The sequence below is a fragment of the Nyctereutes procyonoides genome, unplaced genomic scaffold (genome assembly GCF_905146905.1).
Source record: "Nyctereutes procyonoides isolate TBG_1078 unplaced genomic scaffold, NYPRO_anot_genome, whole genome shotgun sequence".
NCBI lineage: Eukaryota > Metazoa > Chordata > Mammalia > Carnivora > Canidae > Nyctereutes > Nyctereutes procyonoides.
This window is the reverse complement of record NW_026575142.1, coordinates 9,177,059-9,203,462: the sequence shown is the minus strand read 5'-3', so window position 1 is coordinate 9,203,462 and position 26,404 is coordinate 9,177,059. Positions and strand designations below refer to the sequence as shown.

Genomic DNA, 26,404 nt, shown 5'->3' with positions numbered 1-26,404 from the left:
ATGTCTAGAATATCTGGTTGGGTAATTAAGGGTTTTGGAGATTACCACTGGCTAACATAAAAACTGTTTATTGTCCTGTTTTTTTTTACTGAAGTATAATTTGCATACAACATTATTTTAGTTTCAACATAAAATCGGTATTTGCATATATTGTAAAATGATCACCACAGTAAGTCTAGTTAACATCTGTCACCATACATAGTTACAGAATTTTTTTTCCTGTGCTAAGAACTTTCTAGATCTACTCTCATAGCGACTTTCAGATATCAATACAGTATTATTAACTGTACATTACATCCCCAGGACTTATTTATTTTATAATTGGAAGTTTCTGCCCATAAAGATTTTTTGGATTGTTCTTTGTGCTTATAAGTCTTGGCTAGGTCTTAGAAGCAGGGAATCTCCTTTGATCAGGATGCAGAAATTGATTCTTTTACTGAAATTTAGAAATTTGGTCAAGCATACTTTGAATTTTCTTTTTTCTTTCTCTCTCTCTCTCTCTCTTTCGCTTTCAGCATGAGAAACAGCCAAAACTCTTTCCCACACAGCTGATTAAAAATTTTGTCGTTTGAGGTTGCGAATCTGTACTGCATTTTTACAAAAAGGAAATGAAATAGTTGCTGAATGTTATTTCCATATGCATAGAAAATGGATTGGAAGGAAACATCCTGACAATTAGTTCTAGTTGCTTTTGGATGTTTGGAATTCTGAGTGATTTTAGAAACAAAAAATAAGTGGAGAAGAGAAAGAAATAATGAATACTTATCACTTTTATAATGGGAGAGATGTAGAATAGAATCCTTGTGTCAGGTACTGAATTCGTTACCACACCCCGCCACGCACCTGCCTCTCACATCCCTAGTCCTGTGTGTACTGATGCACAGACTCTCCGTGTATAAGCCGGGGTACTAGTGTCATTACTCATAATGAGAATTGATCAGATGCTATCAGATGGACAAAGTCATCATGCTTGCTGATTCGTGTCTCTTCCCCTAAGGCCAGCCTGCTTGGTGAGCAAGGAACGGCAGCAGGAAAAGTGACTTGAGTGACCTAAAGGCTGGGAGGGCCGGGGAGTGATAGTGCCACCATTAGGGGCTACTCTGCCACATGGACAGGCTATTTGTGTCTGGGAGCCCATCTTACCCCCGGGGACCACCATGCTGGAGACACGCTACCAGCATTTTCCATTCTGATTTTGCTTTTTCTGAACTCCCATTGCTGACCAACCCTTCATCCTTCTTCATTCAGTCAGGTTTCGGGCAAATTTGGCTTCATGTTGTTTGGTCTCTGACCCATCAGTTCTTGGGGGCACACTGGCTGGGTGTCCCAGTGCCACTCGGACCAGACTCTGACAAGACAGAAGTGAAGGGGACGTGAAGCACGGTCCTCCACAAGTCCAAGCAGCAGCATGGCGGTACCAGCTCTGGAGGAAGAGTGAACCTGGTGGCACAGGGAAGGGCGGGGGGGATGGAGATGATGTACTCACTTCGAGCCACTGCGCGTCTGTCAGGCCTCTCAGGGGAGTTATCTGGCCAGTATTTAGGTGTTCATATCTAAACTCAAAGAGAGAACGGGTCTGAAGACAGAGCAAGAGTCAGCTCAGGATCCACATAACCAGTTTCCTGTGAGACATTGCCACCCGGGGGCTCCACAGAACCTCTCATGCAGCATGTCCAAACATGGGTTCATCAACACCGGTCACACACACACCCCGATGTGGGGAGAAACCTGCCCATACTCCTCATATCACTTATCCAAGTGCCCTTCTACCCGTGTGTTCACCTCAGATACTGGGTATTGTCCTTCACTCCATCTGCTTGCTAGGACCCGCCCCCACACTGATCCACTCGCTGGGGTCCCTAATGCCTGCCACCTAAATACTACCAAATCCCGATGTTTTCCTCCAGCTTTACTGCCCCTCCTCCAATTCGGTCCACCACCGTCTCCGCACTGGATTACCTGATCAATCCCCATTACTGGTTTTCCTGCCTCCCTTTTTTCCCCTCTAATCCATTTTCCACTGGACAGCCCGATTAATCTTTCTGATATGCAAATCTGATCCTGTCCCTATTCCCTCTTGTCCTTTGGATCACTGTCTAGACTCCTTAACCCTCATACAAAGGCCCTTATAATCTGATCTCTGCTCTCAGCTGTAGCCTCTTGCAATTCTTGTCCTTCTGGATCCTTCCAGGGGCCAGATATTTGCTAACCCAATGAAAGAATGCTTATAGCACTTTAACAAGTGATTAATCTAAGAAACATCTGGGCATTAGTTGTCTGACGTTAACGTTTTCCGTGAGTGAGAGAAAAATCCTCTTTATGTGATATCTACCAATGCACTTCACTTAATGAATGCTCAGCTCCTTTAAAAAATGCTGGTTTTGCTTCCAGAATGATCTACTTCCCTTCCTCTGCTATAAACTTGGTTCCACAATGCTACATGCCTGGTTGCATTTAGGAAAAAAAAATATATGTATATATTTCCTGAACTCTTTTGAATCCCTAAGTTCTTAAGGAGAAATATTTGTCCCCAGGACTTCTTGACCAGGGTGGAGAAAATAAATACATACGAATTGTCTTATTATACTACAGAGCCTTAACTTTATATATAGGATAATGTGCATGGACCACAGCTAAATGGCCCAGCCTTAGCGATTGCTCACACATATGAGAACATAGATCTTACTCAGGGCCCACTATCATTATAGAATTGTTTTACATTCTACATGGACCATTCTAGAAGGAAATGGGTTTTGGACCATTTTTCTCATACATTTCTTTGGGAGAGATTAGAAATTCAAGAAAAGACTTTATAGCTTTTTGTAGGATAAAACATGAATGTTTTCTTTTTTAAGACAAAAATTTCTCTTAAAGGTTGTGTTGATTCACTTGAGAGAGGGAGCAGGTGAGAGAAAGGGCACAAGCACAAGGAGGGACAGAGGGGGAGAGAGAAGCAGACTCCTCACTGAGCAGGGAGCTTGATGCAGGGCTCGATCCCAGGATCCCTGAGCAAAAGGCAGACGCTTAACTGACTGAGCCACCCAGGCGCCCCAGCCTGAATGTTTTCTTAATAGATAAATGTTCAAACAGTACACATGCATGCAACATGAATTTCGTTTGAGTGGGCATTTGTCTCCTCTAAGGTAATTGGGTGTGATTAGCTTTTTGAAGAGAAATCATGTGGAAGAATGTGATTTACTTTTTTTTTTTTTCTATCAAGCTTAAGAAAGAAAGTGGCTTTCATGTGCCTGATGATTTCACCATCAGCTCTTTTGCAGTCGGTAGGAACTGGAAACCAGTTGGCAGTGGGAAAACATGAATCAGAAAAAGACTTTATTCTCAATTTGCCATCTTTATAGACTTGCTCAGTGTGCAAAGCAAAGCTACCATTCTTCAGTTATGTGTGCAATAATTCTATCACTATTCTCCCTAAATATATGAATTCTTCTCAACTTTAACTTTTATTTTTTTAATATCTTTATAATTTTCTTATCTATATTGTTTTGGATGTTTTATTTATTTTTTTAAAGATTTTACTTATTTATTCAAGAGAGACACACAGAAAGAGAGGCAGAGACACAGGCAGAGGGAGAAGCAGGCCCCTGCAGGGAACCCAATGCAGGACTCAATCCTGGGACCCCAGGATCACTCCCTGAGCCGAAGGCAGGCACTAAACCCCTGAGCCACCCAGGAATCCCCTCAACTTTAACTTTTAAAACATCAGCAGTAAATCCAGAAACCTTAAAGGCAAAGACTGATTGTTTTCTATTATGTATAAACTTAAAATTTTTACATGGCCAAAAAAGGTATAAACAGCATTAAAAAATAAATTGCAAACTAGCCAAAATGCAACCTATATAATGAACTGAAAAATAGTTGAAAGAAAACAAATTTACACAAGATGAAATGCAACCTTTAAAAGAGATCTTTTTAGGGGGCCCCTAGCTGGCTCAGTCGGTTAAGCATCTGCCTTCGGCTCAGGTCACAAACTCAGGTGTCTGGGATCAAGTCCCGGATTGGGTTCCCTGCTCAGCAGGGAGTCTGCTTCTCCCTCTTTGTCTGCTCATCCCTGCTGCTTGCGCGCGCTCTCTCTCTCTCTCTCTCATAAGTAAATTTTTTTTTGTATCATAAGTAAATTTTTAAAAAAATCTTTTATGTATGTTAGGTAAGTAGATACTAAAAAAGGTTGATAATATATAGTGTTTCAGTGGGTGTAGAGAGATGGATGTTCTCATACTGCGGGTAAGAACAAATGACTGCAATCTGTCAGGACAACAATTTGGCATCATGTGCCTATGGCCTAAATGTGACCCATTTGATCCAGCAATTTCACTTCTAGGAATAAATAATAATAAAGTTGCCACACATATTCACAGAAATATATTTACAAGGATGTGCATCCGGGTATTATCAATAATAGTAAAAAGTTGGAAACCATTTAAATGCTGGCTAAATTCCTTGTATCATACCTATAGAATGAATTATGTTGCCATTCCAAAGAAAGATGAGAGCTATATTTATTTTAATGGAAATATATCCAGAACACTATGAAACAGGATGTAAAGTGACCCCCTTTCAGTATCTAAAGATATATATATATATATATATATTTGTCTAGCCATTTTGAAATTGGGAGTAACATCCACCAAATGTTAGAAGTAGTTTCCATTAGGTGACGGAATTATGGTTAATTTTTCTATAATCTGTTTACCCTCATATAATTTCCTTTTTTTTACAGCAAGAACATTTTATGTGCATAAAAAATGTAACATTATTTCATTTTGAAGACAGTAAATAAGTGCAGGTTTCTTGCCTGCAGTAGAGACATTGGTTGTTCCCATTTCTCTGGCTGGCTCTACGGGACTCTGTTTTCTTATCTCATCCATGTCTAACTCCTCCCCTTAGTACGTATGTTGCCCCTTCATTTCATTCTCAGGCAAATTTTGGTTTCATTTTTGTTCCATGTTGTTCTCTGGGAGAGAGTGGCTTACTTCTTGATTTCCCCTGTCCCTGGATCTTCCTCCCCCACCCCCAAATAATCTGCCACATTTTGTCCATTATCTTCAAACCTGGATCTCAAAGCAGCTTTCCTTCCAGATCCCCATCGTGGCCATCCTAACCTGTCAGTATTCCCTACCCAGATCTATATAGTATCCTGTTATCTGAGCTCCCGGAGGAAAGTTGCCAGGTGTCTTCCTGTAAACTAAATATGACTCTGTCATCCCCCTGCATGTAATAACCTGTGGGATTTTATGGGAACCCTTTATGTTGACATGAAAAGCCCTTCACAGTCGGACCCTCTTCCTATTCACCCCACCCTCTGTCACAGCCACTCAACTTCTGAGCGTTCCTAGAATGGAATGTTCCTCTTGTGTTTCCCTTCCCCTTTATATACTCTTCCTTATTCCTGTGCTTATGAACCCCTTCTAAAAACCTCTCCAACACCCAATGCCAATTTTATTTCCTCTCCTGAATCTTCTAGGGAGAGTATAAAGCTCCTTTTTTTGTACCTTATTACTGTATTGCACTGAAATATTTCTGATTATGTACTGGCCTCCCCCAGCCTCCCACCCCAACTAAGGCAGGGAACTACAAGTGTTCCCATGATATGGTATCCCATGATACCAAATACATTTCCCCCTATGACCTGTGCTTTTGCTTATTTGGGCAACATTTTACTTTTAATCATTTGATTTTCTGACCTTTCAAGACCGAACAAGAATTCTGATCCTTTCTGTGTTTTTCCCCTTTTTTAGGCTTCAGATGATGAGTCTTACATCAGTGATGTGAGTGATAATATATCTGAAGACAACACGAGTGTTGCAGACAACATTTCTCGGCAAAGTATGCATCCTTTGAGCTTCCAGGTTGTTCTGTCTTCTTGTCAACTTAGAATGCTGGTGCTTCAGTGAACAATCATTTTCTCCCCTTACTGATTGTTCCTTTTGCAGCTGATCATTTGATGCATTTTATATTTGTATAATCTGTTAAGGTAAATGGTGGAAAACCCCATTAAGGTCGATGCTTAAATGAAAAAGTTTTACTTCTTGCTTAAACCAAAGGTTTGAGTCTTTCCTATTAAATATATTTAATATTTTGAAAACTTGTCTTTTCTGGAATAATATTTGAACACGTGTAACACCTTATTTTAAAAAAAAAACCTGTATGTTGATGTTTTGTGCATTAAATAGCAACTCTGTATTGAAATAATTCAGGTCACTTTTGAGAGAGTCTAGTGGAGGCTTAAGAAGTTAAGCCTCACAATCAGAATTATTTGAAAGAGTTACTTCTTTCCCAGATTCTGTGAAATAAAAACAGAGAAATATCTTTTATCATGACCGTCGTCTTTCTCTCTTTTCCAGTCTTGAATGGGGAGCTCACTGGAGGAGCCTTCCGAAACGGACGTCGAACCTGCCTGCCAGCTCCCTGTCCTGACACCAGTAACATTAACCTGTGGAATATCTTGAGGAACAACATTGGTAAAGACTTGTCTAAAGTCTCTATGCCTGTGGAGCTGAACGAGCCACTCAACACTCTGCAGCATCTCTGTGAGGAGATTGAATACAGTGAGCTTCTGGACAAGGCTTCAGAGACTGACGATCCCTACGAGCGCATGGTAATAAATAACAGAGCAGTACCTTTCAGGGATTTGTCAACCCTAGATGTGGACTAAGGCAGAATTTGTTATAATGGCATATTTGGTTCCTGCATAACATTTTCACTGCATAGGAAAAGGACGAAACAGTTCATTTGCACAAATTGGGCAGGACCCCAAAGTTCCAGATACCTTTCTAGAAGATAGATGCTATGACTTATCATTGGTCATGAGAGTTTCTGAAGTTAGAATGTAAAGCTGTCACACTCCTAGGTATAAGGTATGCCCAGCCTTGCTCTAGCAGCTTCTCCTGAAAGCCAGGAGAGAGCCCATTTGTTCGAGAACTTGGGTCCGAGCAAGTAACCTCCTGTTTGTGCTCTGCACTGGCCTCTAGTTCATACAACTGTGGAAAACTTGACTGCCCTCCAGAAGGCGCCAGCAGCCACAGTGCTAGGTTGTGCAAAGGACGTAACCTGTAAGCTGGGTTTCAGAACCTTTGAACTCTGTGATGCTCAGGAAACTGGGTGAGGGCTGAACAAAGAATGCTTAGCCTCAGATGCCTGCCGGTTCCCATGCGAGGACTTTGACGTCATTGTCACTCATATTTTTACCCATGCATTTACAAAGAGTCTGTGCAAAGGGCAGAAAACGCAAATGCCATCCCGTCAGCCTCCGTGGACAGAGCTGTGTAAAATCTAGAGGAATAAGGGACGAACAGACCTGGAAGTAGTCTCTCCTATATTATTTTCCTTTCTTAAATGTTTTAACAGGTTCTTATTGCTGCATTTGCAGTTTCAGGATATTGCTCCACCTATTTCAGAGCAGGAAGTAAGCCATTCAACCCTGTCCTTGGAGAGACTTACGAATGCATTAGAGAGGACAAGGGATTCCGATTTTTCTCAGAACAGGTAAGTCCCGCTAGACTCAGTGAGGTTTCTACGTAGAAACCATGGAAGGACAGGTTGATGATGAAACAGCTTTTTGATAAACCACTGTTTCCCTCTGCCAGTGTCTCTGCCTCTCTCTCTCTCTCTGTCTTTCAAAAATAAATAAATAAAATCTTGGAAAAAGAAGAACTAAAGTGAAAGACTTACACATTCTGAGAATAGTTCAATAATAGAGATGGAAGAGTTGACTAGTTTTTATTTAGGGGTAGCCTATATATGTTGGGAAAAAAATGATCATTTATGGAAGCTTTAACACTGATGTCATTGCCTTCTTTTTTGTTTTTATTTACCAGGTTAGCCATCATCCACCCATTTCTGCCTGTCACTGTGAATCCAAGAATTTTGTGTTTTGGCAAGGTTTGTATTTCAAATATAACTTCAAAATCCAACTGATGAGCCTCTGAAACATTTTCTAGTTTCTAAAAGCATATTATTATGCTCAGGTTAGATTTCTACCTTGAGGACTCGGAGAATGTTAATAATTGGTGTCGAATTCAGTTTGAGAACTCAGATTTCCTGGCTTAAATATGAAACCATGTCATCTAGGAAATGAAATTGTATATTGTATACCTAGGAAACAAGCCCTAGGGACAGCAGAGCTCCAGGCCAGCCAGCTATGCCGGCTAAGGGCTATCACTCTACCTCATTAAGCCTCATTGTCTGCATCCATAACATGGAGGTCCTGTCTGCTGCCTTCTTGCTTCTTGAGGGTGTGCAAGGAGATCTTAATCATGAAAGAAGATTCTGTGACACATCATGTGTGGTCACAGTCTCTTTGGATATGAAAACATTGTGCCATCATGTGAGATAAACCACTGAGCCCTGGGCCGTATCTTAACAACCAGTGTAGGAACGTGTTTGTTAAGTTAATTTCATTTTCTCATAAATCTTACTTATTTTTCTGTATCTAGAGATTTAGGTTTTTTCTGTTCTCCCAAATAATATAACTTTTCAAATCAATGGGTATATAAATCAGTGGCATTGCCATACTGCAATTATTTTTATTATACCTCTTATTTTTAACATATATGTTAACTATTTCCACCATTTAGTTAAAACTTACAATAATGTTATCTAGACTTTAAAGCACAGTAGAGTCTATGTGTATATGTGTATGTGAATTCACATAAACGCATACCATTCTGAGTTTTTCCCAGTTTTATTAGTTGAAACAAATATGGAATGTGTGCTGTGGAGAAACATAGGTATTAAATCAACAATATAGAATCAATTGTGATTGTGAAAAACCTTTGTGAAATGTAGAGTGTTAACACAAATGTTAGTTTTTATACAATAAATGATTAGATACAGAATGCATATTTCTTTTCCTCTGCCTGTGTTATTTAGATATCAGATGGAAAAACAAGTTCTGGGGGAAGTCAATGGAAATCCTTCCTGTTGGAACACTGAATGTCATGCTTCCAAAGTAGGTTGCTTTCATCTTCATTTTGGTCTCCTACTTGCTTTTCTAAGTCAGAAATGGGTCTTTGAAATTCTAGAAGGTGCCAATGATCCACTTCCATGTATGCCCAAAATTTCTGTTAATTTCTCCAAAGTTTTGAGAATGAGAAAAGCAAATAAGAACTGTAGCATGTGTATCAAAGCTCCCTACTTCTATCTCCGCATGCTCCATTCACCAAGTCAACATGAGCTACCTGTCTGTCCCAGGTACCATGTTACTTTGCATTTTATATCAAAGTTTCTCTTTTTAGCCACTTCTTTTCTATGTAATATGTATTTTCACTTTTGAATTCGTCTTAGATCCAGGGACTATTTTTAATGTCTAAGTCTGTTTATTAAAGAGGAGTGATGAAATCCTTTCATGGTATTTTTCTAGAGGATATAGCTTATAAATTTTTTAAATTAGTTGAAGTTTTCATTGAGGCCAAAGTATTGATTGTTTTTGTTTTTTTCATTTGGTTGGTGTTGTTTGGCTTTCTTTTTGTTTATTCTGTGGCAGAATTTGCTAGTGAATTAGATATGAAGGAAGGTGGGGTAAGCAAAGAATTCCCAGGACCACAAAATAAACTTTAAATATTTGCAAACTCATAAATGGAAAGAGAGTTTTCTCAGGGATATAGAGAGCCTACATCGTACCAATTCATACACCTTTAAAGAAACTTAGAAGTGTTTTACTTTATTTAGAAATAACATTTTATTTGAAAATAGAGATAATGTGCAAACTTAAAGGTGATTGGAAGCTATGACATCTCATTCCTTGGCAAAAACTCTGTAACTTACTGTGACCCAGAATTTGTGTTAAACACACGCTATTTGTGATCATTAGTCTTTTCTCAAAGAATTATTCATGTCTTTGGTCTTAATTCAAAGTATGAAACAATGTCCCCCAGGTAATCTTTCTTAAAGGCATACCCTATCATGCCTAGTTCCTCCCTCAAATCCTTCCACGATGGCCCATTACCTGTAGTAGGAGTCCAGACCCATTGGTGCACCGTTGAAGGCCTCCCCTGCTCGGCTCCAACACCTTTCCAGCCTTGCCACCCCCCACACTCACTCACCTGTGGCATACCTCTGGCAGACCCCCTGATGCATACTGCTCTTCTGGCTGCTGTGGCTTTGTCAGCACCTTTCCACAGCCTACAGCGTCCTCCTATCCATCCTCTAAGTTTACACTGAATCCAGCTTTTGCCAGCAAGTCGTCCTTGATACTCACCCCACATTCCAGGCAGATCTAAAGATTCTCCCTTCTGTGTTCTTATGATATTTCCTCATCATATTTTATGTAAGTATCTATTGCCATGACCATCTACTTGCACCACACTTGCTTGAAGAGAGCAAGAAACAGTCCTAGTCAACTTGGTGGCTTTTGCATCTGGACTATAGAGGGCACTGAAATGTTCCTTAAATGAATGAGCCCGATCATAAATGTCCTTGACATTTGTCCTTGACTACATAGAAACTTTCAACAAAGAAATTAGGGGAAAATGAGGGAAAAGGAAGCTTTGGCCAAAGAATATTCTCAGTCATGGAAACAGAAATACCTATTTGTGACCTTCATTGTTTTTAATCAACATTGTATTCTTCACTAGGTATGGAGATTGCTATGTATGGAATAAAGTCACCACGTGCATACACAACATTCTCAGTGGGAGGAGGTGGATAGAGCATTATGGAGAAGTAACCATTAGAAATACCAAAAGCAGTGTTTGCATTTGCAAACTCACATTCGTCAAGGTAAATAATAAAATTAATTAAATAATTAATTATATAAAATGCTTCGTAAAGAAGAAATAAAAGTTACCTGTAACAGCAGCAGGTGAATATGTCCCATATCATTGATCCTGAAGGACGTTTTAAATAAGAAAGCAGAACCAACTGGCGGAGTTACTCAAGGCATGCAGACATCTGAACGTGTGGAGGTCAAAAAAGGCACCATTTCAAAACAGAAGAAATATTCTTTCTAAAGAATTTTCTTTTTAAGCAGCCAGTCAGTATTCATTAAGTAAAATTCCAGAAAACACTTCTTGCCTTATAGCGAGTCTTCTGGTTTCTATTTCTGTTCCCTCTTGATTGCAACATAGTCAAGTGATCTTATTTTAGGGAGCTAATTATAATGCATTTGTCATTTTCTGCGGATGCATGTGGATGATAACTTCCAGGCACTATAAGCTTTATCCAACTCTGCCACTATCATGATCCAAATTTGTTCAAGAAGAACTTTGTCACCTTTATTAACAAGAAGATTCCTGAGATAGAATGCCTCCAAAATACCATTTTCCCCCAGTTGCTCTGGTCTAAAGGGAAACACACAGTGTTGCCTTCATGTTTGGGTGTGCTACAGAATTCATCATGGTCCAGAAACTCCACCACCCCCTTTAATCTAGTCCACTCCTGATCTCATTCTCCTAAACACACTGGCGTCTTAAAACTCAGAATGTTCTCTTCTTAGTGAAAACCTTTGAAGCCACCTTAGAAGGTCATGCTCGTTTTAATTGAAGAGCTTTATTTTTACTCAAGATATTTTTCCCATTTTCCTTTTTCTCTTGTGGACTCATTAGATGGCTCAGAACTGAAAAGCCAGGATCATTACTTTGGGTGATGACAGTAAATGTGTGCATTTAGTTTTGTGGACCCTGAGAAACCTCGATTTAGTCCTGTCCCTAATATTTGCGGAGCTCAGGGCAAAAGTACAAATGGAGGCCCCTATTCCATATATTAAATGTTAATACATAAGTTAAATTAAATATGTAAATATTTAAATGTTTCCTTATATTAAGTGTTAATATATGAATTAAATATGTAAATATTTACAATTTATAGATCAAACCTACAGTCTGTCACATAACTTATGTTCCGTTCTTTGACCTTGACAAATACACCTTGTATAACAAAACCTGTAAGGCCGAGTTGGACACTTTAGAACTCCAGGCTGGAAACCTGGCAGTGCAGGAGAGCCAGCCCTGACGCATGGTCTAGCGTAGAGTGGAGATTATCCTTTTCCTTAAAGTTAAACCAACTAGCACTTGGAAAGCCTTTCATATAAAACATTTGAGATAGATTTCTGAAAGTGGTTGGAATGAGCAACTTCCAAGGTAAGAAAGTTTTCCGTACAGAAATTACAGGGATTGGTGTTATTAAGGAGATTGGATGTTTTAACTGGGGTTTGGTGTTTTCCAGGTGAATTATTGGAATTCTAACGTGAATGAAGTCCAGGGGGTTGTAATGGATCAGGAGGGGAAGGTGGTGCACCGGCTGTTTGGGAAGTGGCATGAAGGGCTCTACTGCGGTGTGGCCCCTTCGGCAAAGTGCATCTGGAGACCAGGTGAGAGGAGCAGGAGCCTCTTGCCTCCGGAAGGCACCTGAGTGACAGAAGGGAGGGAGTGTCCCATCTCATGCAGTTCACCTTCTGTTTTTTTTTAATAGCGAAACTAAAAACATAGATGCTGATGGTAAGCGTAGTTATATTTTATACTTAACATATAAACTATGTAAATCACAACTTTTGATAATAAGGATTACAAACTTTAGGCCTAATCTGACACGTGGTCAGAGATGGGGCTTCCTGTAAAGTCATTCTACATGCAATACCTACATTCAAAAACTGGGCATGTTTATCAAAGAGTTTAGAGAATTGAACTATACAAACTTAAATCCTTACTCATTTATTCTCTGTTCTAATAAAACAAGGGAAAGCCTGCAAACATCTATAATCCACAAAGTCAATAACTTAACCAGAATAAGTGATCTTCTCACTTGAGCAGCGAAAAGCTGCAATATGTTGACATTTAATGAAAGATATCGAGAGAGTTCCGGTAATACACTAGCAATAATTGAATATCAGGGGTAAAGAGAACAAGTGTCCACGTGATATTTATTTTCATTGCAATTTTGTCAGTCATATCCTAACTTTAAAATTAGATGTTGGGCAGCCTGGGTGGCTCAGCGGTTTAGCGCCGCCTTCAGCCCAGGGCATGATCCTGGAGACCCGGGATTGAGTCCCACATCGGGCTCCCTGCGTGGAGCCTGCTTCTCCCTCTGCCTGTGTCTCTGCCTCTCTCTGTGTGTGTCTCTCATGAATAAATAAATAAAATCTTTTAAAAAAAATAAAATAAAATAAAATTAGATGTTGGCTTTCTAAGAGACCTGAATGAGTATTTAAATTTCCTACTGGTAGAGTGGTTAGTTCATAGATGCAGGAGCTATTTACTGAGTAGTGATTATACATTAAGCTTTACTCTAAGAGCTTGGAATACATCAACGAGCGAAGAAGCATACGAAGATCTGCCTTTGAGTTTCATTAAAAAGTGCCAATAGATTAATATCTATTTATATCTGTAGCTTTTTCTAAAAGGAAGTAAAATTTCTGGTGAAATCTTAACGTTCCTAGTTACCACCCTGGCGGTTAGTTACCCAGTTAAAAATTTGAGGGAAAAATCATGGCAGAGTTTAGCCAGTAAAGAGTACTATATGCACAAAGTTTTTTTAAAGGCTGGATTTTATTAAACATATGAATCTCCCAGTTCTGATAACTGGCACGAAGTTTCCTATCTAGCAAAATACAACGAATTCAGTTTGCTTAAGAAAAATCTAATCTGGTTTTTATGACTACAGATTTGGTATTAGTATGGATTTTAATTAAGTTCCTGGGTTAATTCCGCTTTTACAGGCTTTCTTAAACCTCTTTGCCAATCACAGTGCTTTATTGGCATCATTCCAGGTTCCATGCCAACCAACTATGAGCTCTACTATGGCTTCACAAGGTTTGCTATTGAGCTCAACGAATTAGATCCTGTACTGAAAGATCTCCTTCCATCGACAGACGCCCGATTCCGGCCAGATCAGAGGTGAGCATGGCAGTGATGTTTGAAATGGACACTAGACCGTGGCGTGGTGCTACAGACGCCGTCGAGGCTTATTTTCACCACCATCATTTATTTATTCATTTAAGCATTCACTCATTCCCTTATTCACTCCATAATATTTGAGCCTTAGCGAGGATGGTTATTCGAGGGTGATTGCAACAGATGCTTTGCTCCACAAAGTTTCCCACAGATGATAACACAGTTCTTAACCAAAGGTGTCTGCCCCCCCACCCCAAATTCACTAGAAGTGTGCAAATTCATGAACTCTGCCTCCACTAAAACCTCCTCAAGCATTTTCACCTCTTTACTTCTACTACTCTATAACATGGACTACCTTTTACTATGAAGAATAGGAAGATAAGCTACAGGAGCACCTAGAAATGCTTCGAGTCTGGAGTTTAGCCAGCATGATTTCGAGATGTACTCAAACAAACAGGGTGTGAGATGTACTCAAAATACAATCCCTTTAATACCTTCTGATCCTTATTTTTTATTGTTCTTATATGGTTCTGTGTGCATGTTGTCCTTTCCTACAGAGTTAATTTTCCTTGTTCCAAAAATGCTATATGCCACACAGATTCCACCCAAGATCATTTTCTGTTTCCAGTGTATTTGTGGCTTTATGTGTTTTCTGCCAAAAGGTTCCCGTGTTGAATGTCCTGCTGTTTAGTCTTCCTACTACGTTCCCCCCTGCCCCCAGAACGTGAGATCTCACTGTTTGACATTCACATTGATCAACAAACTTCCATGTACCTCATATTGAATCCCTGTTCTTTGCTCTCGTTTTGAAATTTAAGTACAGGTTTTGCAAATCACCACCAGGCCTGTTGTTTCTTTCTCAATTATGTCCCCCTTATTCCCTCCCTGAATTTCATCGATGATCCATTTCCTTTTTGTGAACTTTTTTGTAATCTCCCCTAGTGTTAGATTCTCCTTTTTCTTTTTTTTTAATTTATTTTTTTATTGGTGTTCAATTTGCTAACATATAGAATAACACCCAGTGCTCATCCCATCAAGTGCCCCCTCAGTGCCCGTCACCCAGTCACCCCCACCCCCCGCCCACCTCCCTTTCTACCACCTCTAGTTCATTTCCCAGAGTTAGGAGTCTCTCATGTTCTGTCTCCCTTTCTGATATTTCCCACTCACATTTTCTCCTTTCCCCTTCATTCCCTTTCACTATTTTTTATATTCCCCAAATGAATGAGACCATATAATGTTTGTCCTTCTCCGATTGACTTATTTCACTCTAGATTCTCCTTTTTCGCCAGTTTGAGTCTCTCCGATAAAACAGGGAAACTCCTTCCCTCTCGATCCGTTCTAAAAGTAGGTGGAGAACAGCCAGCTACCCGCCTGCCTCCTCTGGCCTTTACCAAGTGTGTTTCGGAGAATATGGAAAAGAAATGCTAGCTGGTACTTCCTATTGTCCTAAGCCCGGGCTCCCTCATCTTCCTGAAAATCTCAAGTTAGAGAACCTGAAAGAGCACAGAAGAGTCTTCAAGGCCAAACAACTCCCCTTCTAGCCCTAGCTTTACATTGCTGTATAAAATCAGTCAGTTTACTCACACAGCAAGTGTGTGCACGGATGGCCTGGGCTGGGAGTGAGGGGACATTATCAGAGTGTGACTGTCCACCGTGTTATATTCTCAGCCACTAGAGGGTAACTTTATCCAAAATGAGATTATTTTTTTCTCAGCAAAGAGGACGCTGTGCTAGAGGGATAACTGTGTTCTTCTTAGATTTTTGGAAGAAGGAAATTTAGAAGCTGCGGCCGCAGAGAAGCAACGGGTGGAGGAACTCCAGAGATCTCGAAGGCGCTACATGGAAGAAAACAACCTTGAACACATACCAAAATTTTTTAAGTAAGTCAGCTCATTCCCCTAGCAAGCTCATGTTTTGCAAATGATCACCAGCAGCAATGAGAGACTCTGGGTGGAAAGAAAAAAAAAAGAAAAAGAAAAAAAGAAATGAGGGATGGGTTAGTGTCCAGGTAACTTAAACTGACTTCGGTTAACTTTGGTTTGGGTTAAGGGAAAGTAATGAGCCAAAATGTGAACAGTTTGTAATGATAAAACCCACTTCTCCTCCACAGATTTTTGCTTTTTGTGGGCAGCAGAAAGGGTGAGGGCCTTGCACAGAACATTCCTTGTACTTAAGCGACACCATTTAGAACGGTGGAAACTTGTTTCCGCTCCCTCAGCTCAAGGCCCCAGTCGGACCCCACTGCCCACAAGGTCATCCTGGCTTCATTAGTATCCAGTGTTATTTCTAACATACGGGGCTATATTGTTCAGGTTTGGTCCTTCTGTGGTAGGATCGTGGATCATTATTACAGGATTATTTGCAGGATTATATATACTTCACACAGAACCAGCTGTATTTTCCAAATCCATCTGCTGCCCTCCTGAGCCGGGGCAGATCAGCTCGGAATAACCTCACACCCTTTAGAGTTGCCATCTCATGACCATCCCCTGGGAGCAATGCAGCCTTGCCCTGTAGATGTTGATAGTGCGCTCTGGGCAGGACCACGGAGGGGCTCACGGAGCTACTGTGGTCGCATACTTCTCCCTGAAAGTGAAGCAGAGACTGTTCGTGTGGGTCTGGGGCCTGAAGCTCTACTTAAATGTGCTTTTTAAAAAAAAAAATCTATTATTTTTTTTTTGAGAGAGCAAGGGGAAGGGCAGAGAGAGAGAAAGAATCCAGAGCAGACTCCGCACTGAGCGTGGAGCCCAATGTGGGGCTCGATCTCACAACCCTGGGATCACGACCTGAGCCAAAACCAAGAGTCGGTGCTTAACCGACTTGGGTACCACCCAGGTGCCCCATATCTGCTTTTTCAGGGGCAGTTCACTTTCTAGCCTTGCCTAGAAGTGATTTGTTCGTGCCCGTTGCCCCCACCCCATGACTCCATCCGCTCCTATTTCAAATAGACAACAAAAACAAATAAAAAAAGAGTTTCTTTTTGGTCAAAAATAGTCCAGTCACCAATAAGCAGGTAGGACACTAACTGGCTTACAAAGTACCCCTCATACCTACACATCTTCTCTACGGGAGCTGGTCCGATTACCAGGCCACCTTGATGTGATTTGTGTCTAATGCTGATTTTTATGTCTCCGCAGGAAAGTTATTGATGCCAATCAAAGAGAAGCCTGGGTTTCTAATGATACCTACTGGGAGCTGCGAAAGGACCCTGGGTTTAGCAAAGTAGACAGCCCTGTTCTTTGGTAAACTGGGAATGTAGAGCTAGCCAACATATCACGCTCTGAATGAATAAATACCTATGCACAATTATGTTTCCTAGAGCTCCGCGTGGTTTCTGGGTCGACTGAAAACCCACCGTTTGCTTTTCTATTCATCTTTATAATGGACTTTCAGAAGTGCATTAGACAAGGCCCCTAACCACTTTCGGATCCTTTCTGTTTTGCTGCAACCATATCCCTTAAAAAACAAACAAACAAACAAAAAAAAAAAAAACATCCACGCCCTCCTCGAAAAGCAGAATAAAAGGAGCAGAATATAAAACCCAAAGTCTGAAGCGTCTGTAAAGAAAACAAACTGTAACTGGTGCTTAACGCTGATCCAGAGAGTGCGAGGCGACCTGATGCAGAAACCACGCGCCTGGTCCTTTGTCCCGAAGCGCTGGCCCCTCGCGCGGGGGGTCCCGGGGACGCCAGTCGATCAGCTCCGACCTCGAGTGTGTCTGTTTGACGTGGTGTACTTGTTACTGACCTTGTCCACAAAGATGTGATACTTCTCAGAACCCCGTTCCATCTGTACGCCATTGTTCATGCCTTAAGAAATGCAAAGATGTACAAATAAATCATTTTTTCAATGTGTGCGCATAGGTTCATGTGAGGGACAGCTCTTTCGAATCATGGCACGATTCGCTTTCTGGGATCAGAACACGTAGAAGGCGGACGGAAGGGGATTTTTGCAGAGTAGACTGCACCTGCTTTACTTGGAACGTTGGCTACGGTCTGGTCTGTCTGAAGGGCAAGAAGCAAAAGGCGTGCTCGGCAGAGGTGTGTGTTCACGTCGCTCGTCCAGTTCCTGACCCGCCACCAGATAATAAACCCTCTTGCACCTCACCTCACGGTGTGCCCTGTTATTTGGCAATATCTGTACTTGATTTGAACCCTTGGCATCAGTGTTAAAACCTTAGAAGGGAGTAACGAAAAGCACTTGGGGTTTGTGCGTGGGCTTAGGAGCCACCGGCCCCCCAGCTGGGTTGGAGGGGAGCCCAGTGTGGCCCGTGTGGCTGTGCTGCACCTGGCCCGTGGGCAGCGGTGGGACCCCACTGGGAGCACAAGCAAGGGTACTTAGTAGCTTATTTGCATTGTTTGTATGAGTTCTATGCAAAACCATATTTTATATTCTCATCAAGTGCTCCTGTGTGATATGTCTTAGGCATTTGCCTTGCTTTCGGCAGAGATTTAAAAAAAAACAAAACAAAAAAAAAAAACAAGCTAAGGATTTTATCCATCCCAATAAAGGCAGGGTGGGGGTAGGGGCAGAAATACGCTTTTACCTACTTCAGGATTTTTTTTTTTTCTTCCAGTATACAGAGGCTTTTGTAAGAAACTTGCATCAGTGTTCCTGAGTTTCTGCACGTAGACGACTATATAAAAATGCCTGTATGTTTAAAAAAAATCTCCTGATGGAGCTTTTCCTAGAGAATTAGAAAATGACATATATTTTATTCTTAAACTCTTACCATCGGATTTTAAGCGCTATTTTAAACTCTGATAACAAGGCTATTGACATCTTACATTTCGTTACGAGGTGTTGATTTTCGTGTTCTCTCTCCTCAGCCAAGCATCCCTAATCGGTGGCTAGTCCGCTCTCAACCACCGCTGCCCTGAGAGCCGGAGGGAGAAGCCTGCAGTGTCCACTAGGTGGAACGGTGTTTTAGTTTTGAAACTCATCCCTCCTCCTACCTGAGTGCCCTACATTATGTGTACCGTAGGGTTTGAAGTGAAATTTCCCTTCCAGTGAACCCCCTAACCCCCAGACCTTAGCCTTCCACTGGAGCAACACCCTCCCTCGGATTCTTGATGCCTTTAATTTCCATTTGAAATCCATAGGTGGCTTGCCTCGAGGTAGTACAGTTATTCCCTTTGTTACTGATTTTTTTTTCCTGTGCATTCATCTTGAGGTCTTTTTTTATCCGCGTCCTGAGACCCAGGCCTTTAATTTTAATTAGAATTTCATCTGAATTCCGTGGTCTTCCCCTTGGAAGTCTGTCCTCCCGCAGTCGGTAACGCTTTAAATATGATTTAAAGTGGTTCTGGTCTGTACTTACTGGCACTTCCCTGAACAGCCTCAAAATAAGACAGTTCTGCAACGCAAAGGTACTGCAAGCAGAGAAGCAGGAAGGCCAAGCACTAGGTGACCACGGGCGCATCAGTCAGACGGTCAGACGGCTGAGAGAGGACCCAAGGCCCATCAGGGAAGCAACTGCTGTACCCCCACATTCCGCTGTAATTGAGGAAACAAGTGACTGCTAGAGAGGCCCTTCGCTAGATAATAAGTTCAAGCTACAAATCAAGTAGGTAAATGTTGGTCAGAGCAAACCTGAAACTCTGGGATTTCAAGATGAGGATGAGAAGAATGTCACATCATGGAAAGCACCACATTTTATCATATCCCAGGTTTAGAATCTCTTTTGAGTTCTAGATATCCCGATTGGACTTCCAATTCAAGCAATCAGTTCAGTTTAGGTGATATTCCTATGATACCTGAATCTCTCTATTAAGTACTCACACCCATGTAATGGCCTCATTCCTACCCCCCCTCTTTTTTTTTTAACTTTTTATTGATATCACCGTTTTAGAATTGTGAGACTTACTCTGTTTGGGATTGTCATTTGCATAATTTGGGGACTTTTGAGACTAGTTTAAACAGCAAACGGATAGAAAAACATATTAGATCGTTCCTGATAAAACCTGACTTATTTCTTAGAATTTTAAATAAGGCTCTTTGTTTTAAGGGTACTTTTCTTATTTGTTTTTCCCTAAAACAATCTAAAATAGAGACTTAGTTTATCTGTATACCTCCGCCTTGATTTAGTCATAAGCTCCTTCCTTCATCTTTCTGAGCTGGTCATTAAGGAAAGCAGTGATAAGTGATGATGGTCCCATGGATGTGGCTAGACTGAACAGATCGACTCATCAAGGTCGATCAAAAACTAATTATTTTGCTTCCATATGCTGCCACCCAGGGTGCAAATTTACTCTCAGATTTTGCTGTTACTGTTTTTTTTTTTAATTAAATCATTGTTTTTCACCAGTTTCTTAAAGTTCCCCATAAGTTCCAGGCAGTTGTAAAAATAAACCTCTTTTAAGATAACTTTTAATATTACCTATCAATTATATGTGACATAAAAACTACCAAACATATTTTCTGAGTAAGAGAAAGCAAGGGACTATCAATACAAAGGATGCCAGGCTGTTGATTTTCCAAACCTTTTGCTCCTCTTCATTCATCTGGTCCTGTGCCTTGCAGCAATCCCACTAATCATTCTTAGCCCCCTGCCCCAAGGGGCACTTGGAAGGCAGGGGTTAAAAGAGGAACCCAATCAATGGTTTGCTTCGTTCTGTTACGGCTGTGACTGGAGAAGACTTTATAATCATAATCTAATGTATGATTTTTGTTATTAAAAAAACTAATTATCCATCTTGTCTAATCTTGTTCCCTGTCATCCTAGATAATGAAGTGTTTGGGGGAGCAGAGCTCCTCACACGCCAGGGGGTGTAATAAATGTTTGCACTTGGTTCAAGTCGTTATATTATGAATGTGGCACAGTAAATAAAGTTTGTGTACAAAAGACTAGTTTATTTCTATGGGAGCCATTATGTTCAGGATATATATAATGTATCTAATTAAACAATTATGAATCTATTTTGTGCTCCAGAAATGTTCTTTTGGGGAAAGATGGAAAAAATGTAATTGGAGCTAAGATTAAAGTGTCTTCGGTTTTGTTGGGGTTTTGTTTGTTTTCAAAAAGCTTCCCAGTCATTTAGAAATACTGCTTATCAAAACATGATTAAACCCTCTAATTTTTAACTACACACCTCTTGTGTAGAATTGACAGCTTATAAAGAGTACATTGCATGAATCATTCTGTTAAGCCTGACTTTGTTCAGCTTTAATATATGACCATGAGGACACAGCTTACATACCCGTGTGAGAACACTTCTGTGTCCCTGAATTGTAAGACTTCCATTGCAGCCTTTGCTATTAGAGAAGATGGCAAATTGCTTAAGAAGGGGTTAGCTTTAATTCTTTCCAAATGAGATCTAAAAACAGAAGTCTTTAAAAACCGTTGTGATGAAGCAGGATGCCCAACATATGAAGCAAGTGAAGCCCCGTGATTAAGCCAACTTACATGTGGCAGTTTCCTGTTACCTGCATCTTTTTGTTTCCCAAAAGCCCCAACATTTTTCTCTTTCCTCTGGTCCTAATGTGCTGAGGGGGAGGGATACAATGTCTGTTCTTTTGCACTGTGTCATTGAGTATGGGAAGAATCTGCAGTATTTATGCACAGTTGCAGGGAACCACTGCATTTAGCCTCTGTGGAACACTATTCAATGCCTGTGGATTAAAAATTGCCCCATAATTATATATTATTTGTTTCCTTGGTTTCTTCATTGGTAAGAAAAAAAAACATAAAACAAGAATTTATTTTCTGCCACTTTTTCCTATTATACCTTCCTTCTAAATATAGACTTCTAAATATAGATAAAAAGAATTTGAGTTTTCAGAAAATAAGGTATAATTCTATTTGAGTCTTCTTACTTTAATAAGGTAAGCAGCAATTTAATGCTGTTAAACAGAAGAATGCTAAAACTATTTTGTCTTAGGCACCAACTTCCTGCACCCCGTGTTTGTCTTCATCCAGCTATTTCTTTTTTTTTAATTTTTTTTTATTTATTTATGATAGAGAGAGAGAGGGAGGGAGGGAGGCAGAGACATAGGCAGAGGGAGAAGCAGGCTCCATGCACTGGGAGACCGATGTGGGATTCGATCCTGGGTTTCCAGGATCGTGCCCTGGGCCAAAGGCAGGCGCCAAACCGCTGTGCCACCCAGGGATCCCCATCCAGCTATTTCTTTAGGAAATGGTATGTTGCTAGAAACTTTTTTCAGTCACTTCAAGCTTTTATTGAGATATCACTGACATAAGCTTTACATATATGAATAATTTGGTACATTTTGACATCTATGTACACTCTTGACACCATCACCACCAAACATTTCCTCTGCCCCTTTATCATGCCTCTTCTGCCCTCCACATTTGCCACCCTGAGGCAATCTTTGATCTGCTTTCATTGCTTCTTAAAGTCTGCATGTTTTCTTGTATTTATTACATATGGGACTTTTCTAGAAGACTGTGCGTACAGGTATATGGATGCCTCCAAACTCCTCGGGTGCCACTGTCGCGGTGTCTACCATCAGCAGTGACACATTATGAGATGATCTCATTAAGTTATGTATCTGGTAGCCCCGTAGAAATTTTAGATTTTAAAAAGAAGACAATAATTTTTCATATCAAAATGGCCGTGTAAGTTAATGGATTCATTTCCACCTCTGCAGTGTGTGGGGTAGGGGGGGGTGGGGGAGGGATGGTCTCCAAAATAATGGTAACAATGAACTTGTTGGCAGTGCTGCAGAAGCCCTGGGAAGTATTTTCCTCTTGTTTGTAAAGAACAAATCACTGACAAAGCCATGGGAATCCAGAATGACCGCTCTTGAAATGATGGCATCTTGATAATGATGACAAAGGAAGCAGGCTTTGCTGCTTTATTATTTGCCACATTGGAAAGTTCCAGGGCTCAAGGAGACTAACTTTCCATCTTTTCTAATGCACTCATTCCTCATCTAGAGACCAAGTTGTTAAACCTAACTTTCAGAAAGAAATGGAAATGAAGTAGCTGCGGTCCAGGGAACTTCTGCCACTGGCAGCTGTGCAAGTTGAAAGCTTATTCCTCATTTCTTGCCCCACAAAGCCTATTGCTTAAAAGTAGAAAACTTTTCTAGAGACTCTCAAATACAGCATGATTGACATTAAATGCTACTGAAGAAAAAAGTCAAGAATGAGTAAAAGAAACGGAATCTGAGAACGAGAAGTAGGCTCCCTGAGTGGATGGGTCCCAGAGGACCAAGTTATCGCCTTGGATTTTTTTTTTAATTTTTATTTATTTATGATAGTCACACAGAGAGAGAGAGAGAGAGAGAGAGAGAGAGAGAGAGGCAGAGACACAGGCAGAGGGAGAAGCAGGCTCCATGCACCGGGAGCCCGACGTGGGATTCGATCCCGGGTCTCCAGGATCGCGCCCTGGGCCAAAGGCAGGCGCTAAACCGCTGCGCCACCCAGGGATCCCCTCGCCTTGGATTTTTATTTATAAACAAATACCTGAGCTCCCCTCTGAAGATTCTGAGTCCCTTGATCTAGGGTGTGAACCAAGAATCTGCATTTTACCAAGCACCCATAGCCCCCAGGAAATTTTAAGGCAGAGGGGAAACCTCTATGAGCATGGGCTGGCCCAACCACCTACACTCCCTGGCCCCTGCTCCAATCTCAAGATTTTGGTTTTTTGTTGTCTCATAGTGACATTTAGGAGTCAACAAGAAAGTCTACTTCAGGCAATAAAAACTGACTCGAGCTTGGTGACTTGTGACTCACATTGCTGTGCTTGGCTTCTTGGCATTTTGATGACTTCTATCCCGAGGACAGTGCTGTGATATGGAGGTGAAGAGGGAGGACAGAACTCTGAGACCTGAAAGATGAGGCTGCGTTAACCAGAGACCGTCAAAGTCTGTTCTGGGGCATTCTGACCAACCCAGGTAAAGAGAACTTCGCTCTTCAAAGCCATGGATCAACTTCTCCTGCCTCACCCTCCATTCCCTCCTAAATTTGGTTTATATCTCCAAGGGAAGTTTCAAAATTAGGCTGAGGGGGTCTTCCTGGCTGGTGGAAGCCCACAGGGAAATTCCATGGCAAAGCGGGCTCTTGATCACCTGATAGATTTTCATAACGAGGTATAGCAGCAAATTCTTTATCCACGTCAGCTTGTTGCCTGAAAATATAACATTTTTAAATTTTTCATTTGAAAAGGCTCCACTGTGAAATTATTCCACTTATAACTGAATGTACAAAGGCAATAGTCATACTGTTTGTTTGCCTATGGTCATTTTGAGATAGAAAAATTAAATTTTATCTTACATTAGGGGTAGAATTTCAGGCAAATTTCTACAGAAAAAAAGATAGCTTATAGTTAAATTTCCTATTGAAAGAGGAATTATTCATTGAAAAACATTGTCCAGTCTGTGTCACCTCGAAATAAGAATTGTGTCTCTTTGATGAATGCTGTGTACCCAAAATGTTACCTTTGTAAGAACACAGGAAACTCAACAAATTTTAAACTACATAAAGAGGCTTGAGTTTTGTGGGTAGTGTGTGCTAATGACCTGACAAAATGAGTAAATATTAGTATCTCCAGGAAGAGACTTCAAGTTGGATTTAAAGAACATTGAATATTCTGACTACATTTCCAGCTCTTTTTTCTTGTGGTAACAATGCAGAAACTGTTTTCCGATCACATACTAGGACAAAGGACTTCTCCCTGAATTTTGAACTTATTTATACGAAGACCTAGAAAGCTGGTTTCAGCTTTCTATTTTGTTTCTATATTCTAGGAGTAAAACTGTGTATAGTTCTTAAAAGCTGCAGGAAACTCAAGCCTTCACAGATGAGTTTGTCCATTGCTGGGCTCTTGGGAAAGCTCCTAGGGATTGACTTTTCCTCATCCAATTGTCCTCCCTCAGAAAAAGACTGTTCCTCGGCAGGATTTTCTGTCACTGAGGAAAGCCGTTCCAATAAAATAGTGACAGTATATTTTGTTTTTCATCATCGTACACATTGTAAGCAGAAGATTTCTCAGTCTTGACTTCCAAGTCTCGAATTTCTTTTTTTTTTAAATTTTTTTATTTATTTATGATAGTCACAGAGAGAGAGAGAGAGAGAGGCAGAGACACAGGCAGAGGGAGAAGCAGGCTCCATGCACCAGGAGCCTGATGTGGGATTCGATCCCAGGTCTCCAGGATCGCGCCCTGGGCCAAAGGCAGGCGCCAAACCGCTGCGCCACCCAGGGATCCCTCGAATTTCTTATAAAGAAGTGGAAGAAGAAATATTTTCAGAGGCGGTGTCAAAGCAATACACCAAACCTTTGGTCACTCGAATCCCCAAATGTTTCCTCTAAAAATATTGGCAGTTGGCCTATTTTCAACCCTGCTGGAATTTGCTAAGCACATAGGCCCTGGGACCTTTTCAAGAGCCCCCCAAGAATGTCCCTAGAATGTTCACTGGGGAGCGGTCATGGGATGGAGCCTCGTCACAACACCGGCCAACCACAGAGGTGTGAGGGTCTTGTTGAAGCACCTCCTGGGGATGGGCTCACAGGATTATACTGAGAAACGTCCATGTGGGTGGCAGGAGTGCACAAAGAAACCTTCCTTCTTTGTGTCCTTCTCTGCGCACGCACCAGAAGTCCTTAACTAGACAGATGGAGGGAAGGAGGGAGGGAGTGACTGATGGAGATTTAAGAACTCCAGACGCCAAAGAAATGCCCCTCCCCTTGCTCTAGAATAAAGCAACGGGAAAGCAAATTGAGAATAAGTAGCAAAGAGACACAGTAAGTGAGACTTTGAGTTACTCTGAGTTTGTAATTGTATAATCATGGTGGCCATGTCACTTCCCTGGCCCAGGGATGAACTCACACCAGAGAACAAACTTCTTACCAGTACACATAGTCCAGGGTACGTGACACTCCGGGGGTGGGGGTTTGTAGGTAGTGATTCTGTGATTTCATTTTAGCTTCTCGGGTACAAAACTTAGATGCACACTGGGATAAACACAAAGGAGCACCTCACTAGGCAGCGACATGGTATCTGATTACAGGGGAGATGGCAGGCCAAGGAGCACTCCCAGCATGGCCCTCTCAGTCAGTGATGTTCTGGTTTGTAGTATCAGCCCTGAGAGTTCAAGCTCCTTTTCTAAATTCCTCACAGTTTTGCCAAATACAGTGAATATTTAATGGAATATTCTAAACTTATTTTGTTCAGAAAAAGATGTTTTTTCCACAGGCAGTCTAGCCAAACTGATGAAAATGCCTAGAGCTAGCATGGTTAGAACCCCTTAGATTATTCATTTAGATGCTTTATTTGTAATTTGTTAGCATCTGGGACAGATCCTGACGACAAATCTATGTGGGTGGTATTATCTATGCTCTAACGCTGACAATTCTGGAAGAGCCTATCTTTCTAATGCACCACCTCACGTGAGGCTGCCTTCCCAACAGATCTGAGGAAGCAGAAGAATTTTTCTTTTTTCTAGCCAGCGGGGGAAATTTGCAAAGCTGCTAATTTATGATAACATTAGTGATTGTAGAGATATCGCAGGCTCTACTTTTGTAAGTCACAGTTATGAATTCTAAAACCTAGGCCTGTAGCTGTAGGAGTTTCCTATTGGCGCTCTAACAAATCAC

At 41.1% G+C, this 26,404-nt stretch overlaps 1 protein-coding gene across 6 annotated transcripts in view; it reads left to right on the top strand.

Annotated features, from left to right (window-relative positions):
* The window catches only part of OSBPL6 (oxysterol binding protein like 6), a 207,210-nt gene extending 186,408 nt beyond the window's left edge, over window positions 1-20,802 (top strand). For 4 of the 6 annotated variants that reach the window (XM_055308234.1, XM_055308232.1, XM_055308235.1 and 1 more), the window contains 10 exons: window positions 5,757-5,844; window positions 6,363-6,616; window positions 7,366-7,503; window positions 7,836-7,899; window positions 8,890-8,968; window positions 10,593-10,737; window positions 12,181-12,325; window positions 13,721-13,847; window positions 15,602-15,724; window positions 16,982-20,801. In XM_055308234.1, coding sequence (XP_055164209.1) covers window positions 5,757-5,844; window positions 6,363-6,616; window positions 7,366-7,503; window positions 7,836-7,899; window positions 8,890-8,968; window positions 10,593-10,737; window positions 12,181-12,325; window positions 13,721-13,847; window positions 15,602-15,724; window positions 16,982-17,090 — 1,272 coding nt within the window. In that variant the 3' untranslated portion in view covers window positions 17,091-20,801. Of the gene's footprint in view, window positions 1-5,756; window positions 5,845-6,362; window positions 6,617-7,365; window positions 7,504-7,835; window positions 7,900-8,889; window positions 8,969-10,592; window positions 10,738-12,180; window positions 12,326-13,720; window positions 13,848-15,601; window positions 15,725-16,981 lie in introns of all 6 variants that reach the window. The other 2 variants (XM_055308233.1, XM_055308230.1) reach the window with 1 other exon arrangement.
* Window positions 20,803-26,404: the final 5,602 nt, after the last annotated feature.